Here is a 20,385-nt window from a genome sequence, read left to right on the forward strand (position 1 = left end):
AAGTAGATTGCCCCATCTTCCTTTTGAGGAGTGGCTGATGGGTTTGAACCACCAGCCTTCTAGTTAGGAATCAAGTATATATAAAGCGGTTTTTTAGGAATGTCTAGGGATCACCATCTGATGTTAAGGTTCCATACTTCTCAATGAAGAAAATGCTGAAAATACTGATTTTGAAACAACATTTCAATCTATTAAAGGAAATATAATTCTAGAAAAATGTTTAAGTTCTGGCAAGTAACAAAATTCAATCTTTTGGTCATTAAATTCCCCTATTAAAGAAAACTTTTAGTTATTTAAATAAAATTCCATTGTTGTTGTTGTTGTTGTTATGTGCCTTCGAGTCGGCCCCGACTCATAGCGACCCCTCCTTGGGTTTCCGAGGCAGTATCAATACACAAGTAGGATTGCCAACCTTCCTTCCAAGGAGCGGCTGGTGGGTTTGAACCGCCAGCCTTCTGGTTAGCAGTCAAGTGCCTTAGGCACTATGCTACCAGAGCACTTGATAACTAACAAACTGCATACTGTGTCTTCAATCACTAGAAGAAAACGTCTCTGAGTTTCTATAAAACAATTGTAAAATTATTAGATAGCTAGTCAAATTTTCATGGGCGAAATTAAACAGAAACTGTTACGAATACACACATACCACCTAACAAATTACAAAATCAATTATATGCAGTATTAAGAAAAGTCAGTAGGTGTACAGAACAAAAATCAAAAACCAAATTTATCTCTTTGAAATTAATCACTCCTTTAAAAAGTGTTGAAATACTGAAGGGTATAAATCAACAAAGTAATCTTCTTTTATAAAAGTAAATAAAATAATTTTAAAGGAAAAAAAGACATGTACCCATTGATACAACTCAAATTAAATTTTCCACTGTAAGCAGTAAAGAAAGCTTGGAATGCTTAACATTTTTAATTTCAGGAATTAAAAACAATCACCAGAACATTAAATCACACTGTGCTAGACTGGGAGGGGAAAGAATATTTTAAGAGACATAAACAATCTTTTAATGTATCAATCTTAATTTTGGGCATTTCTCCCCCCTATTTTGAATATATGTATTCCAAATTATCTGCATCCACGAATAGTGAGAAAATGCTCCTCAGTTTTATGGTTGTTGAAATTAAACTTTACAATGTATCAGTATATCTTAATTTACACTATAGCTTTTAGTAATGAAATAGTTAAGTAATTATTACTCGCTAAATAAATATCAAATCAGAAGTAGAGGTAACAACAAATAGAAAAATGGGACTTAGTGGACTGTGCTCAATAACGTAAAAAGATTTATCTACTGAATTACACTGATTCAACAATGTATTTTTAAAGCCTAGTTCAGGTAACTTAACTAGTATATAGATTATTTTGTATATAAATTATTCTGACATCATTGTAAAATTCAACTGAATATGTAGTAAAATTAATAGCTGCATTTTAACACACAGTTTGACTTTCTAAGAATGAAGATGAATTACGTGGAATCACTTATAATCCAGCATACATCAGTGCATCAAGAGACAGAATTAAGTAGGGATTTTAAACAAACAACATAAGAAACAATTCAAAGTTGGTCCCACAAACAAAAGAAAGTAGTAGAAGCACCAAGTAAGGCATATATGGTTCAATATGTAAGAATTACATATTGCATTATTTATTTTATGAAGGAAAATGTCTTTGTCTTTGTGGTACGAAGCATTAAATAATTAATGCTAACAGACGTTACCAGAAGCTTTGAAATTTTTACAAATTACTCCATATTTTTCTGGAAGCTCTGATGCCATCGTGCCTTCTGCTAACCAGAAGGCTGGTGGTTCAAACCCACCAGCCACTCCTCAGAAGGAAGATGGGACAATCTACTTCCATAGCGATACCACCTCAGAAACCCAAGGAGGGGTCGCTATGAGTCGGATCCAGCTCAATGGCAGTGCGTTGCATTTTTACTAAGATAAAATTCAAAATCATTTAAAATGTACAATTTTAGGAGAAACTACTGCTAACAAACAATTGTTTAAAATGCTATTTAAAAAAAAAAAGAATTATTAATATGCCAGATGAAAAAGTTATCTTGTGAAAACGACAGTAAATTTTCAACTGGAAGAGACATGATTTAAAATATGTTGAACAGCACAGTGGAGCTTATCATAAGAGAAAGAAGCAAACTTACCTATATATTTTCAGTTTTTAAAATTTTTAAGAAGACTTTTTAATTTTGTAATTTTGATATTTAGTAACAATGTTACTAAAATGAAAGTATTTCATCAGCAGAGCATGCTTACAAACCCAAGTTCCTTCTGGAACCCACAAGTAGCTAGTTAGCATCAGATACAGATATTAATATTTACATTTAACTAATTTAATTTAGTATGAAATTCTGACCTCTCAGGTGATGCTACAAAGCTTCATGCCCTCAAACTATGGTATAGAAGACAGCAGATACTGACTGGGTTAAAATCTTTTGGTAGGGTAACTAACTCCTCTAAGATGGCTCTAAATACATTAAACAAGTCACAAAGCTAAGTAACAATTTAAACTTTTTTATCTTCCTTGGATCTTTTGCTATTAATTCAAAATATTTATTAAATAAACAAAATTCTTTTTAATCAAGTTAGATATTAAAATTTCAGAAGACATTTTTACTTTAGTTGACCACTTCTATTGACAATCTTAACTCTCCCTTTCCCCAATCCCTCAAAAAAAAGTAAACATTAGCTAAAAGTAAGATCTTACCATTCTAAATCAAAAAGCTTTAGAAGAACTTACCACCTCAAAAGCAAACACGTGAGGTATAGCTACAACACAGTAAAACAATAAACATGTCATATGAGTTAAAACACATTATACCCAAAATAATAGTTCCACAATAGTGCCGAGACAACCCAATGGCATTACCGGTACTCCCCAGTGGAGAATTTTCCCCACTAAATTCTCAGAAGTTTTCAGCTCTATTTCTTAATATACTAGGTGTAAGTACTCTGTACCTAAGATATTTTAAAATTCTCAAGAGCCTGAGCTTGATTCACTTCTGTATCCTCTATGATGCTCAGTGCTTTATATGTTTTGTACACAGTGAACAAATTTCTCTAAAAAAATGGAAATCTCCAAGTCTTCCTGTAAGGCTAACACTCTGGAAGAATATTCAAGTAGGATCCGCATATTGAAAAGTTAGCTGTGCTGAAAACCAAGCACAAACAATTGTTGGTTATTTGACTATTTAAAAAAAATTACTCTTAAGTATGTGATTCCATTATGAAGTCTATGAAAACGCATCAACAGTTGTGCTTCAATGCCACTATGTTTTAAAACTACCAAATATTCAACATCTGAGACACCAGTATTCAGCAAGTCCCAAGATAACAAAGCCATACACTGGAGCTGCACTCTCATTTGAATATCATGACATTACACTATTGAATTTCTCTCGATTTACTTCTAAATAACTACAATATAACAAATATAGTGACTAGAGCAAAGTACTATAGAAATAAAGATTAATTTGACAAAATTCCTGACCTTGAAAACCTCACAGAGCTCAATGAATGGACAACAGAATAAGAAATTAATTAGATGACAATGTGATTATGTACTATAATGTTACAAGATCACAGCTAGGTGAAGAGTGAAAGGAAATACTTAGCAGCTGAGGCTAAACGGACATTCTTCGGGAAGAAAAAAAAAAAACATGGAAATTTTTCTGGATTTCTTAAGGCCAAAAAAAGCCAGTAGAGTGATCTGATGTGACATAGAAATAATCAAATATAATAAAGTATCTTCAAATAAGCTGTATATAGAATATAAATAATTTAATGATCATTTCTACCTAGACTTACTCAAAAAAAAAGACTTTTGATTGAGAATGCTAAAACAGAGAAAAGAAAACCACTACTTTTAACCTTAACATATGATTACAGAGTTTGGTGAAACAGTAAAGGAAGTAATTTTAAACAGTGGCCCAGTTCACTTACCCCAGTTTGGGTGATAGATTTTAAATTTCCCTACATATGATTAAATATTTTTAAAGCTATTAACTAACTGGCATATACCTTCAACTGAAATACCCAAGATTATCAAAATCTTAAAGGTTATTTTCAAGAATATGTGTAAACATTATAAATGTATATAATGTTATCATTTGACCACAAAAATCTTTACGTTTTCACTGCTTGTTGCATTTTGAAGATTGCAATCAATGTCTTGAGACAAAATGGAAAATGAATTTGCTCTGTAAACTTTCACCCAAATCATAATAGAAAGTTTAAAAACAAAAAGTCTAAGTCAAGTTTTAATTATATACCATCTCAAGTATTTTGGACAGCCCTGGGCCTACTGTAGGTAATTGATTAAATCATTTTAATGAATAAACAGATGAAAACTTAGTAAGAAACAAACTCTGGTCACGATGAGACCAAGGCTACTATAATATTACTGTTATTATCTATTTCAATTTTCACCATCACGTCCAAACCATTACCATTGGGCCATAATTATATCAACAATAAGCAATGACGTACCCAACAGGTGACACTTAAACCTGATACCAAATACTACACAGCAAATAAATCTTCATTATTTCCACAGGATGGTTAATGAGCCATAAAAATCCCTTTTAAATTATAACCTTTGTTTGAACGCTTCATATGTTTAGACTCCAAAAAAGAATCTTCAACTGTAGCACAATCAAATCACTTGTTAGAGCTAAATAATTTGTGGAAATAGAAGCATGATAGCCACACAGAAACCACAATTTCTTCTCTCAACAATTAACAAACCATTTCAGAAAACAAATTTGTACCTATCCATTACATAATAATAAGGATCATTTCTCTCTGTCAGCATCAAATTTTATTAGCTAACTGAAGTTTTTGTTTTGAGTTTTGTACGTGGCATATTGGGAGAAGCCAGGTTATAATCAAATCAAAGGGTAAAGATAAGAGTGAAACAAGTCCCGTGCAAAAAAGCAGGAAAAGAAACTAACATAAATAAGTGGCTGTGCAAAGAAACAGGCCAAATTTGATAATACTGATCAAAAGGCAGAATATGAAAGAACTTTACGCCTCTATAGGCTAGAACAAAAAAAGATATGAAAATTACAAGTGATAATACAAGTGATCTGTTCTTCCCATTATTTTTACTCTGTTTATAACCGTGACTATACACCAATGGACCTCCTGGATACTATATGAATTCCTCAGCAATCTTGGTTCTCTGCTTAGTGAGCCTTCTAAAAACACTGGAAAAGAACATATAAATTAATAAATTTGCATTATAATTCACAAACTCATTATGAGTTTGGTTGACATAGGCCTTTTTCTTTTTTAAAATAGATTCTGATCTCATATTGGCTCTAGATCAGGGGTCAGCAAATTTTCTGTAAAAGGCCATATGGTAACATAGGCCATACAGCCTCAATACAGCCCCATACACTCATGTCACAACTACTCAACTCAGTTGCTGTAGCACTAAAGCAACCATAAACAGTATATAAACATATGAACACAGCTGTGTTCCAATGAAACTTTATTTACATACACAGGTGTGGCAAGTAGATTTGGCACGGCCCATCACAGTGTGTCAACCCCTGATCTAGATGGAACAATTAAAAGACTAAAAATTAATGTATCATTTGAGACACTGACCCACTGTATATATAATCTGAGAGCCCAATTCAAACCACAGCAAAATTCAACTAGGCACTATTCACACAGAATGCTGTGCTATTTATTTACATTGTATCCTAGAAGTATTCAACCACCCCATGTTGTACAACATTAAATCCTCCCTCCACTCAAACTCCCCAGGATCCATAAAAACTTCTACTACCACTACCACTACTATTCACCTTTTCAGCGTATTAGAAACCAGTGGTTTCAACCTCCTTTCCTAACAAAATTAATAAGTAACCCGTGGAGTTTTAAAAATGCAGACCTATTAAATCAAAAATTTTGATGAATTATCTCTCAGGCTTTTTTTTTTCCCCCTTAAATTAAGTTCCATGGATGTACTGCAAGGGTTGATACAGATTTACTGGAGAATGTAATAATGGACAATGTGCATCAAAATCTGCTGGGGCCGTGAAACTAATCAATTTTAGGTGTAAGACCTAAGAATCTAGTTTTTTTTTTTTTCAAACTGCCATGAGAGTTTATTATACACTGCTTGAAAACACTAAGCATGTAAGAGGCATTACTTATTTCCTCTGGCTATATTATTTTTCATGCTGTTACCTTATATTTTTGAAGAGCTATACTTGAATACATTTGACAGTGGAATACAACTGGGTCAAACTGTCTCCTTAGCATGTAATAACTTTATTCTCAAGTTTATCATGGTACATGTGTTCAAAAATGCAAGGCTATTCCCACCTACACAAATAGAACTAAAAAAAGCTCTTTAATTCCAAATTGTGTACATACTTACTTTAATGTACGATATTAAAATAGACCTAAAGGGCTATTCTTTTCTTTACTGAAAATCAAACATTAATATGTACCATTCCAGAAAAAGAAATCTCCTAAGTTTTAAAACTAAGCAGCATTCAATGTAAAGACTGTCCCGATTTTCATAACAAAATACTTTATAGCTACATATTACAAATATTAAGGTTAAAATAAGTTTGATACTTGGATATTTTTATGACATAAACATTTTCCCAAAAAAGAAAAGTTTACACAAAGAAACTGTATCGACAAAATTATTCCAATAATTTCTATTCCATCCCAAACTGTATCCACAAATAAGGAGTGGCACATCGCAGTACGTAAGTGTTTAAACTACTTAATCCATAGTAAGTGGAGCAATCTAATAAGAAAACAATCAAGACAATCACAAAAGACAATCATAAAATTCTCAGTTTCCAGAATAATCTCTTGTGATGTGTCCAAAATCTATAAACTTAAGATAAACAGAAAATTGCAAACTAGTAAAAACTACCTACTACCTAGAAAATGGTCAAAAATAATCTGTACCAAGATAAATTTAATATAATTAAGACACAGTATAAAAATATATACATTGTTAAACTACCCTGAAGTGTGATATTCTGCAGGAGTGAAAAATAATCTGTTCAATTTGTAATTACAACAGCTATTATGAAAAAGAAAAAGTTCCAACTTCTAAGGAAAAATGGTATAAAACAAAAATAACAACTTATAAATAGATGAAGTGTTCACTTATGTCCTTGAAACTCTTAAAAATGTAGTCACATGTTATGTCATAAAATCATGATCAAATTGAAGAAGGCTGATAAAGAAAAATAACCAGATATGGTTTCCCTCACCCTTTGTCTATTTAAAAAAAAAAAAAATTATTTAACAAACAAGACACTTAAACTATTTCATACTTCAAAGCCCATGCTAAGTTGCACTGGGATAGGTATAATAGGAATATTAGGGAAAAATGAGAGGTGGCATCTTAAAACAAACCAAGAGAATCTACTTTAGTCTTGAATTATTCTTGGACAAGCTGACCACTTACCATTTGATTCCTCCCTTTAAACAGTGCAAGAAAGGAATGTACATTAGAAAGCCTAATTTCAAAGCTTTTGAAAAACAAAAACAAACATTAAAATTATTAACAAATTTTCTAAAGACCATTTTCAAAGCAAATGAAGAATAACTGATAAACAAGGGTCTCCGTGATTTTATTAGCACAATATAGTCAAGATCTGTAAAGAGCCTTTGTTAGTATTTTTTTAATATAAACTTGATTCATTTGTATTAATTAAGTATTCTGAATGTAGAAACCAAATAAAACTAACACCAAAAGAATGAAATACTTGTGCCAAGTCATTAATCTTTAAAAAAAAAAAAGAAAAAATCTAAAAAGAAGACAGTATTTCTCCACTAAATTTTTTAATCCATTGTTATACAAATTATCATAGCTCACTTATATAGTATTTTAAACACACATTCAGAAAATTTAGAAACTATGTGACTTAATCTAATGTAAGCACTAACAAAAAAAACACGAATATGCCAGCTTATAGTTCAACAAACATTTTTAATAAAAAGCCAGAGATCATTATTTTAAATTGTCAGCCCCCAATAATCTAATATTCTTCTTCATATCTTTCTCATCAACCTTTTAAAAATATAAACAATACAAAAACAGGGTAAGCCATGAGGCCTGGCTATTGTTTATAGACCCTTGCTCTAGCCACATTAATTTTACTATGATGCTTCACTATGTAACATGTATTTTAAGTAACAACTAGAAAACGAAGTATCTGAAGTATATAATAATCTAATTCTAAGGGCATGATCTTAGAAAATAAATGTTTTTGGAATGTCAATAAATTCACCATTGTTTTAAATATCTACTGTCAATTCACTGGATTGTAAAAGTTTCCCCACTATTAAAATGAGTTTTATATACACAGATGCTGTTAAATTAAAATAAGAAGTTGTACTGATTTTATTTAAAATTCTAGCAATGTTTCCAGGTATTATTTTTCAATGTTGTCAGGTGTCATGGAGTCGGATTCAACTCATAGCAGATCATATATACAACAGTAGGAGTGCTGGTGGTATAGTGCCTAAGGCATTTGACTGCTAACCAGAAAGCTGGTAGTTCAAACCCACCAGCCACTCCTCGGAAGGAAGACTGGGCGATCTACTTCTGTCGTAATACCACCTCAGAAACCCAAGGAGGGGTCGCTATGAGTCGGATGCAACTCAAGGGCAGTGAGCTTGGTTTTTGGTTTGGTATATACAACAGAACAAAATACTTCTTGGTCCTGTGAAACTAGCTGTCCTTAGTAAATCACAGAATGCCATTAAACATACAAAAAACACTGGTAATAAGTTTAAAAATTTGTGAAATGATTTCAAAGAACAGTCTGCCATCAAGTTTATATAGCCAACTCAATCAAGTTTAACAGTAGAATACACTTAACCATTCATTCACTTCAAGTCATATATCCACTTCAAATATGTAAAATTAATACAAGAAAAACGCTGAAAAAGCTAATTCCACTGATTTTGCTACATACAAGCACTTAAGTACAAGAAATTTTTCAGGTAAATAAAGAAACTAGGTACAATCTTCTAGTCCCTCAATGGAAGAAAAGTTTTCCCTAAGAAACTTATCACATATGGCTTACATCTGACTCTATCTGGTAATAAAAATACCAGTTACTATTTTTCAAAATATGGGCATGAAAACATTTTATTATTTTCACTTCCTTTAAAAATCATGTGAAATAAAATTAAAAATAGGCATCTTACTTTGATGTCAAGGGGTTTCACTTAACCACAAGCCCAAAATTAACAAAAGACTGAGCCAAAAAATAAACTGTCAAAACTATTACCATGTTGTTTTCTAACCCCTCCAGGAAAGGCTAACCTACTATGCAGTGTCCCCTCCCCAACACACACACACAGTAAAAAGCGTTAAGAAGAAAACTGATGTCCAGTTTAACACATAATGAAATCATCGCAAACTCCTTTGGGATAGATATTTGTTAACCATAAAGTAGCTCACAATTTATCCAGTTCAAAAAAAAAAAAAAAAAAAGGTAACTTTAGGTAATTTCCTTTGCTTCCTGAGATGATGGACCTTATAATCATTTCAAAAACCTGACTGCACCTAAAGATTTCTGCAAATGAATTGATAGGGGCCCAGGTCAGAGATGAACTAACCTGATACCAGCTGATCTCAGTATTCGGTCAACCAACTACATTAAGATTACCCAATGACTGATTTTCTGTACATCTCCCTTCTGTTTACAAGCTTCAGTACAAAGATAAATATTAATATATTTGCTTTGTGTATGTATATATGTATGTGATATATTTGGTTTCTGTATGTATGTGTGTATGTGTATAGCTACTCTGATATATATAGTTTCCCTATATGCTTGTAGAAAAACAGCTCAAATAAATCCTGTTTTAATTTCTTTATGCTTTCATTTTTTAATTATCATAATAAAATATCCTCACATTGATAATTCCAACAAAGACTTATGTTCAAATGTAACAACCAGACAATTTAATACCACAGTTTAAAATATGAGACTAAGACGAAGCAAGTACTATTTAGCCAAAGTAGAAATGAGAATTCTAAAATGATACTAATAACTCAACAAAAATTTACAATGCTTAAAACACCAACAAATTTGATAATGGAATTTATAAAAAGGAATTAGATGTCAAATGTAACATAATATTTTTTCTAATGTAATTTTAATGCCACATAATTGTTATACAAAGGATCGTTACTTGATGTAAGATATGATAAAAATTTCTTGTGGGTAAGCAACTTAGGACTTATTTTACACTATGTGTGCGTAATCTTTTAATTTAAAAAGTTTTAAAATTTTCCCAGGGACAAAGAAGATCAGGAAAAAAGGTACCAATGATCTGAATAAATGTTTTTAGCCTCAGAAAACCGGAGCAACCTTTTTGAAAAAGTTAATGGCTTCTCAACGAGAGAAAAATATTTTTCAGAGTAAGTTGTTAAACTAGTATTCTCCAAAATGAACAATGAGACATTTTTTAAGTTATCGAAAAGCACTTAAAAATTTTAATATATTTGAAATACTATTGTTTGGCCCACCATCTGCCCAAAAAATAAAAACTTGAATCAGATCAAGCCTTTAGCTTTAACTACCCTTTGCAGAAAATTAAGGGATAAAGGAACATGTTAAGCATTACCACAAGGATGCAATCAGCAAAATTAAGAATGTCTATACAACAAGGCTGTTTCTTAAGGAATAAATTTTTACAAAGGAGAAAACCTAGTCTAAAAAAAACTGGCAATGTCAGTCAATTTAAAGAAACCAGTGTAAAAAAATATTTATGAGAACTGAGCAAATCTGAGCCTTGCCCAATATTAAAGAATTTGTTGTTTTTAATATTTGGTAAGACATTTTCTTTTTAAAAAAGTCCCACCTTTTAAGATAAACATACTGAAATATTTATAAGTGACATTATGTTTCAGGAATTTCATATGAAGTAATTTGGGAAAAACATAGTAATTTGGGATAGGAAGTGGGTAAAAGAAGAAAAAGATCAGCCATGTGTTGGTAACTGTTACAGATGGGTGATGTTTTGTGTATAAACAAAATCTTCCAAACTAAAAATATTTTTTTAACACCAGTAAATTACAAAACTCAAGTGGAGTTCTACGCTAGTAGCACACACCAAAACAAGTAAAATAATGAGGAAAAATTTAACATCCATATCCTGAAACATGAATTATTATCTTCAGAAACTAATTTTAAATTACAACCTGTTAAAAGGATAAGAAAATCATCAGTTTAACAAACACATTACAAATTCAGAAAAATTATAAACTACATCACTACATAAACCAAACTCTAAAGAATTCTAGGTATCAGTTTAATGAACTACTATTTTACTTACATTTTCCATATAGTTTGGCTTAAAGCCCTCTTGCTGTCGCCTAAGTTCTTCCTGTTCTCTGTGTCTTATCATTTCTTCTTCACGCCGACGGTGTTCTTCTTCATGTCTGAAAGATTTTCAAACAAAACATTTTAGCGTTGTGAAATGTATACAGTATAATCACATGTTTTACCTTCATTTATAACAAAATCACTCACATAAATTCAATTACATCAAAGAGTGAACAATGAATGGCCAGGGCTTACAAGGTATTTAAATAGTGAAGGCTATATAAAACTGATGCTCCCTCAACAGCCCAGGTCTCATTTTCCACGTCACTCTTACTTTTAAGCACCTTTCTACACCGAGTATAATCCTCAAATTGGAAGACTTTGTTGTCCTTGTAGTATAACACACACCCTAAACACAAGTCTACCAGGCACAGATAAAGTGATTTGTTCCAATGCCAACAGGAAAAATGACTGTCTAGACTTCACGTTGGACTGCCTGTTCCTAAGGAATTTGTAAGCAAAATCTTGAGATTTTCGTCTAACTCCCCAAAACACAATTTTCCATATTCATAAAGAAAAAATTCAAATTAGTTTGTAAATCCATTTCCTCGACAATAACACATTCATAATTTCACTACTAAGAAAATACTTTCACATCCACACACTACTGAAAATGTTAAGCAAAAACAGGTTAAAAAAAACCTCTCTCATTGATAAATTCTGGGGCCAGATGTATGAACTGTATTTCTTGGTTGTTGGGTTTTTAAAAAAAAAAAAAAAAAAACTTTAAAATACTTTAGTTTTTAGAGTGGTTTTAGGTTTACAGAATTTACACAAAAAGTACAAAGTTCTCATATGTCCTCTCCTTTCCACAGTTTCTATTATTAACGCAGTAGTGTGACACCAAACACAACAGTAGTCAAATGCCTTACCCAATACACCACCAGAGCTCTTTTCAGTGTAACACATTTGTTACAATTTACGAGCCAATATTGATCCATTATTTTTAACTCAAGTTCATAGTCTATATTTAGGTTCAGTTTTTGTGTTATTCAGTCCAATGGGTTTTGACAAATGCAAAATGTCATGTGTCTACCCCACTAGAGTATCATACAGAATTGTTTCAACTGCCCTAAAAATGTCCCGTGCTCTACTTCATCTCTTAAAAAGATCAGTGGCTGGCAGAAATTCAGAGGAAGGGAGGAGGGATAAAGGACTCATTTTAACCATTAACTTTTATCTCTCTTGCCTACATAAACCTCTAAGCAAAGTTTTTTTGGGGAAGCGGGGAGCTACGGCACCATTCTGCCTTAATTCCTCCCTGATCTCACTCACAAAGAAGTACCAGCACATGACAGAATGGCCAAATAGCAGACTTGACTGAGTGGGAGAAGAAACCAGGAGCCTGGAAAATACAGTTACTAAATGACAGAGCCAAAAGCAAGACACAGATCTCCTCACTAGCTGTCTATTGCTGTTGGGGCCAATTCAAAGTTCTTACAAGGTAGTTTAAAAAGTATTAATATACTATTCTTACTTTTATCTCCAGAGAGATCTGGAACAGCACCCCACAATCAATCACATTAGTATTTCTTCAGTAAAATGGCTAATCATACTATGTAGAAAAAAATAAAGGTTTACATGACCTTTACATGACCACATGAGTTCAGGTCAGGCTTTGCCATCAAATAGGCTCAGGTCGGTGCCAGTCACTAAATCAAAACAGGAAACACTTTAGGTTTTCAAATCTTTTTGGTTCTGAAAACTGCAGGTACAGTATTGTGGACATGTACCACCTTACTGGGCGGCCAACTAATAACACACTGCAATTTTAAACACGCAAATCCATTTCCAGCAAACTAAACAGAAATATCTGCACAAGTGTGTACACAAAGATAACTGTGGTATCATGTCCAACAGAAAAAAAAATTAAAGACAACCTGATTATTTGTAAATGGAAGGGACGAAGAGTGATAGTTTACTGAATCCAAGTAACACAAGACAACTGAAAAGAATTAGATTTGCATGGAAGAATATTCTATGATAGAACTGACAGAAAAAAAGTCAATAAAGAATAGTGTTTGTCACTGCTTTTAAAAATCATCTGTATGAGCACAAAAGATATGAGCAAGTTTTTGTCACACATGAGAATACTTTGGAAACAGGAGAATTACCCTTTTCATCAAAACCGTGAGTTCAGATTAACATACAAAATATTTTTAGTAACATTTGTGATCTATCTCTCCCATCGTTAAAGCCATTTTTTTCTTATTCGGAAACAAAAATAGATTTACAGATCAAGATAGAAAAAATCTAGTAAAAAAGGAAAGGAAAATCACTTTAAACATTTGCCGTTTTTTCTTCTACTCCTTTTTCTACAAATTCTATTTACTTTATTTTCAACTCAGCTGTGATTACAGCACACTGACAACTCCATAACCTAAACTTAAAAATACACGGAGTATAATTTATATTTGTCCTCAATGTATTTCAGTTTAGATTATGGAATTGTCTCAAACGTATTATGTAGAACATGCCCTGTTGTACATGTTTGCTTTCAATTCATATTACATTTAATTGAAAATGGGTAAAATTTCTACTGTGCAATTTGTTTTAATTTGAAGCCTAATTATTTTCAGGCCTCAAACACATTTTCAAGACTTTAAAAAACTGATAGGGCTCTAGACACTATGCCTATGATGACTAACAGATAAAAATGCCCTGCTGCTCCTGTTCAGCACTATGTCCCAACACCTATTATAGGGCCCATGTATCAGAAGGACTTCATAATAATCTGCTGAATGGCATAATAAGGTTAGTAAACAGGTACAAGTGCAAATTCAAAGAATAAATGTACTTACAAGGCAAAAATAAACAACTAAGTAGTAAACTAAAAATTTGAACTAGCTTCTTATTCTTCTAAAGGTGTAAGTGATCCATGAAAAATTAAAACTCTGTAGCATTGGAAACATGAAACTTGTGTACTCCAAATTTCTTTCAAAAATGTTGTTCTATCTTAAACTCAGGTCAAGAAAAGGCAGAGTCCAGATTATTTGGCTTAGTAGCAATTAAAGCTGTCTTAAGAGGTTGCAGCCACAGCAAGATAAATCTTTTCTGATTAATAGCTATAAACAACAAGGAAAAACGAATTCATTGCCATTGACTCAATTCCGACTCCTAACAACCCTACAGGACAAAGCAGACCTGCCCCATAGGGTTTCCAAGGCTGTAAATCTCTACCGAAGCAAACTGCCTCATCTGTCTCCCACCAAGTGCCTGGTGGGTTCTAACTACCAACCTTCTGGTAAACAGCTAAATGTGTTAACCACAATGCCACCAGAGCTCCTACATTATTAGTTAAGCTAAACTATGTTTGGTTTTAAACAAACTTCAGGGGATATTTTTGGTTTGTTTATCTGAGGGTAGTATTTTCATAGTTTCATCCAATCTCCATGGCTCCAGAAAATCTAGGTTCCCTGAGTATTTGAAATTCTGTTTTGCACCTCCCTCCCCGTTTGATCAGAATCCTTCTAGAATTCTGATCAGGATGTTCAGCAATGGTAACTGAGCACGATCTAGAGCTTCTGGTCACAAAGCTGTTCATGGAGGCAATTAGCCACACATTCCATTTTCTTCCCCTCTTCCTGACTCTCCTTTCTGTTCTCCAGGCCAACAGGTACTAATTGCTGTGTCTGGGATGCCCACTTTCAAGCTTGAAGATCTCAGGCAATACACAACAAATTAGGATGTAGAATTTGTTGTTGTTGTTGTTATGTGCCGTCGAGTCAAACAGAAGCACTAAAATACATTAAACTGGCCAATTAATTGGGATGTCCCATGAAACCATGACCTTAAACTTCCAAACCAAGAAATCAAATCCCATGAGGTGTTTGGTTGTACGTAGCAGCCTCTGCAGCTATTTATTGTTGTCACTGTTGTAAATATATGTATCACATAACTTTTGCCAATTCAACTTTTCATAGGTGTACAATTTATCGATAGCATCCCTACCCTTAATCAACATGTTTTTTCTATCACCATAAACCAAAACTAGGTACTCCATTAATAACAGAATGCCCCCCCCAATGTTTAGCAGGGTTCAACTGTGCCCCACAGGGCTTTCAATGGCTGATTTTTCAGAAGTAATTGCCCAGCCTTTCTTCTGGGATACCTCTGTGGAGACTTGAATCTCTAACCTTTCAGGCAGAGATTCAATATTTGTACCACCCATGGAGTCCCAAGATAAGCTACCACAAAGGACCACAATGACTAGACAAAATCACTATTATGTGCATAAAAAAGCCATCACAACCCTCTCTCCCTCCAATTTCATTTACCAACTGAGGAAATCCCCATGAATATCCTTCAGTTTGGGTTGGTAGGATATTTTCTCAGGCCTGGAATGTGTTTACCTAATCATGTTTTCTATTTACTTTATTGCCTCCACATTTAATTAGAATCATTCTGGAAGGAAAATGGTTCCATTTATTTATTTATTTATGTGTTTGTTTGTTTGTTTGTTTGATTATTTTTAATCAGTATGAACTCGTGGGTATTTATTTTAGGGTCTAAAATCTAATACCATCATTATTTACTTTATCATTGAAATTATTTCAGCTTTGGCCATTAGGAGCTCCTTCAGATTGGCTCTTATGGTCTTTTGACATGCTCCATCCTTTTTGAGCAGTTCTCAAAGTACTTTTTGAGTACTTTTTGGCGAAAGATATTCCAGGTTCATCTTGAATTTTCCATCCCCAGTCATGGAATCAACCACTTCTTCAATAAGCCCTGATTCCTTTTATTGAAGAATGATGCTTAGAAACCAAGATCCCAGTGCTAGATGGAGTGCCACTGTGCTTCCAGTTCCTCTCAGTGGAAAGGGCTATGAAATAGATATAAGCATACTAATTCACACATTTATACATCTATATTTCAACATCTATCTATGCTTTCTAAATATCATGGAGTCTTCTGATTCCAACCCAACACTATTCAACTAACAGACCACATGAACTACTGCCTCCACTAAGTTAAGACCAGAAGAACTAGATGGTGGCCAGCTACCACCACTGACTGCTCTGACCAGGATCACAATAGAAAGCACCTGATAAGAGTGGGAGAAAAAAACTGAACAAAATTCAATTTCATAATAAAGACCAGATTTACTGGTTTGACAGACACTGATGGAACCCCCAAGACTGTGGTTCTTGAATAAACTTCAACTTAGAACTGTAGCCACTCTGAGATCACCTTTTAGCCACATAAGAGAGAGGCCTATAAAGTAAACAGTAATATCCACGAGAAACATGCACCTTAGAATAATCAACTATACAAGACCAGAAGGGTAGCATTTGCCCAAAAACAAAGTTAAGGAAGGAAGGGGCAGGAAAACTGGGTGAACAGAAACAGGGAACCCAAGATGGAAATGGGATGAATGCTGACACACTGAGAGGATTGCAACCAATGTCATGGAACAATCTGTGTATAAATTGCTGAATGAGAAACGAATTTGCTTTGTAAACTTTCACCTAAACCATTACACACACACATACACACAAACAGATTAAACTCTCATGTGATAAGACTAATATCAGATGAATTAAATGTGCCTATATAATAAAACTAGAAAAAACTCTAAGGTAAAGGAATGTGAAATGATATACCATATGAATACTAGTTAAAAGAAAGCTAGTGAAAAACAATACTTTGTATCTAAAAGGATTATGAGAGAAATGTTATAATAAAAAGAACATTTAGCACTGGGGGGGGCAGCCTTTTCCCTCCCATTCCTTCTTTCTTCAACAAGAAGAAACTCAGCTCTCATTATCTGTATTTGCGTGTTCTGTTCAAAAAAAAAAAAAAAGAATATATACTAAGAAGTCTGCAACTACTAACCTTTATTCCTGTGAGAAACACATATACTACCTAGATTACAAATTTTTGTTCCAACTCTTCTAGTCTTTAGCCTTTTAAGTCAAGATACCACTTCCAAAGACATTCAGATTGTTACTTTCTTCCCCATCGCCTTTCCCAGTGGTTTGTTATTCATGTGTAAAACAGGTTCATTTGTTCTCAGCTTTGCAACCCAATGATTCCTCCTACATTCTGGATGGTTTTGTTTTTATTTTATGGGTATATAAAGGGACGTTTACTGTTTGCAAAAACCTACAGGTCAAGTCTAAATGTAAGATGAGAGGAGGTTTCTTTCTTTGTTTTGTAAAAAAGGAAGAAAGTTAAACATGTTTCTTTTAAAAGGGGGAAGGGTTGAGAAAAGGCAACCAAGGTAGGTAGTTCACACTGGGAATTTTGTACAGCGTTGTTCTACAAACGTTAGTGTCCACGAGAACCATCTGGACAGCTTATTAAAACAGAGAGACGGCTGCTTCCCATCCCAGAGTCTGTGATTCAGTAGATCTGTATTGGGGCCCAAGATCTGCATTTCTGACAACTACCCAGATGAGAATGCTGCTGCTGGTGGTCCAAGGACTACCATTTGAGAATCAAATGGCTTAGTGCCTAAGGCATATGACTGAAAACCAGAAGGCTGGATGTTCAAACCCACCAGCCACTCCTCCAAGAAAGATTGGGCAATCTACTTCCTTAGAGATACCACTTGAGAAACCCGAGGAGGGGTCACTATGAGTCAGAATCAACTTGACAGCAGTGAATCTGGTTGGGTTAGAGTATAAAACAGGGTAGTTCCAAAATGGGAGAGGGGGGAAGACATAATGAGTGTATATATAAAATCAAAGTCAAAAAGACAAAGTTGGGGAAAAAATTAATTTCAATTTACTGAAACCACTTATCTCCAGACTGTGAAGACACTTCATACTCATTTGTGGCTTTTTTATTTTCTTCTTTACACTTTTACTTTTCCATAAACTATTACCATGAGCTGCTATTACCATGAGCACTTACTACTCTTACGGCATTTTTTAAATTTCACAACTAAATACTGCAGGGGATTAGCTGTTAATTTTTGTTTACGTATCTTAGATCAAACATCCTTATTGAACTTTAAAAGATTTTCAGTTAACTTTACAGTTGTCTATTATGTACTAAGATTTTATATAGCCATGCTCCTTGTACCATGGATTCTATTTCCAGAAATCTTTTTTTAAAACAGATCATTAGAAGCACAAAGATGCATAAATATATTCATAATGATGTTACACTTAGGAAAAAATAAAAACTAAGTGCAATTCAAATAAATCTATCACTGGAAAAAAGATTCAGTAAATTACAGGATATTCTTATAATAAATTACAAGCTTAAGGCCATAAATTCACTGTTAAACAATCAAAGTGCCTTAGTCAACTAAAAGATAGTAGGAATAACAAGGAATTGTGGTAGATTGCTTAGTAATTCCCTAGATATGTTCAAAAATGGGCAACAATCTAATTCTCGTCTGTATTTCTCATCTTGTACAACTTGTTTAGGAGCTCTGGTGGCATAGTGCCTAAGGCATTTGACCGCTAACCAGAAAACTGGCGGTTCAAACCCACCAGGCACTCCTCAGAAGGCAGGTGTACAACTTGTTTATAAAGGGTAGTAGAGAGTTTTATTAATAACACACACAATGAAAAACACGTATATTCACTTTTATGTCACAAAGATATTCTTTTACCTTAGTTGTATTTGTTTGCGTTTTTGCAGTTCTTGGTTTCTCAGTTCTTCCAAGCGTCTGAGTTCTTCTTGACGCCTCATTAGATCTATAAGACATTGATTACATATTAATATTTTCAGCTTCCTTTTCTGTATTTTTCTATCAATAAGCATATTTTCTATTGCTAACATACTGAGTAACTTATTCATATACCTGGCTCCTCTTTATCAATCATTTTATTATTAAAGATTAGAAGCTGTGTGATTAATCAAATTAATATTCTTTCTGGGGCTGCTCCTTCATGTGTATAAAAATAATAAAATCCAACTTATGTTCAGAAATTAAAATGAGTAATAATTATCTTCAAAAAGAACTTGCCAAATTCTAAAAATAGAATAAACGAAACCTGTATTGGCTCTTTTCCATTTCCTTTTTCTTTTTTTAACAAATTACAATTTTTTTTCCATAGCAAGTACAAAATCAAAAAGATGCTTGGGAAGAGACACTAGTAGAGGGGTACATAAGAATCAGAGTAGATAACCAGTAGGCATGATGAGACTCTGCATAAAACTCAAAAGATCATCCCTGCCCCACACCGTGAGAATGAGATTCCCCTGCACTAAGTCTATGTTCTATGAAGGAGGACAATTAGAAGAGAATTCTTGATGGGAGAACAGGCTCAATAGTGATGTGATACAGACCATTTTAAACAAGAAAAGCAATCTTGATACCACCAATCCTTGCCATATCATCAAGAACAGGTGCTCCAGAGTAGAGTAAGAAAATGAAAAATATATTTGGTTCTATTTTTGCATGTACAGTACTGCACTGTCAGTGTTGGTAAGCACTGATCTACTGACGGATAGATGGGTGGACAGGCTGAATGATCAGGTATGTTTAGGCAGGAGGAAGTGTACACATGACCATGTATGGGGCTGACAGATGCTGCTTCTACATGTGTATTTGAATGTGCTTTAATAATGTCTGGGTCTATAGTAGAGCTGACAAGGCACAAGGCTGTGGTGGCTTCTTGACCACAGCCAGCTACCAGGAAGCAGCCAGACCTGTGGACTAGAGATTATGGTCGCAGGGGACACCAAGCTCAATCAGTATACTATACTACACAAAAACACTGCTCCATATCCTACTTGGTGAGTAGCAACTGGGGTCTTAAAAGTTTGCAAGCAGCTATCTAGATACAACAATGGGTCTCTTCTCATCCAGAGCAAAGAAGAATGAAGAAAACCAAAGATGCATGGAAACAATTAGTCCAAGGGACTAATGGGCCAAGTGCTCCTCAGCCTACATGACCATAAGACCAGAAGAACTAGATAGTGCCCAGCTACCCACTGTCAATTTTATTCAGGATCAGTGAAGGAGATCCTGGACAGAGTGGGAGAACAATGTGGAACAAAACTCAAA

The 20,385-nt window shown here is 33.8% G+C and overlaps 1 protein-coding gene across 1 annotated transcript in view; it reads right to left on the minus strand.

Moving 5' to 3' along the window:
- PSPC1 (paraspeckle component 1) overlaps positions 1-20,385 on the minus strand; it is an 83,432-nt gene that overhangs the window by 11,894 nt on the left and 51,153 nt on the right. Inside the window, exons 5-6 of the mRNA XM_007956519.1 lie at positions 18,985-19,069; positions 11,368-11,473 (exon numbers count right to left, since the gene is read on the minus strand). Coding sequence (XP_007954710.1) covers positions 11,368-11,473; positions 18,985-19,069 — 191 coding nt within the window. The remainder of the gene's footprint in view (positions 1-11,367; positions 11,474-18,984; positions 19,070-20,385) is intronic.

This window comes from Orycteropus afer, unplaced genomic scaffold, assembly GCF_000298275.1.
Source record: "Orycteropus afer afer isolate SDZICR_OR568_19922 unplaced genomic scaffold, OryAfe1.0 scaffold00628, whole genome shotgun sequence".
Classification (NCBI taxonomy): Eukaryota; Metazoa; Chordata; class Mammalia; order Tubulidentata; family Orycteropodidae; genus Orycteropus; species Orycteropus afer.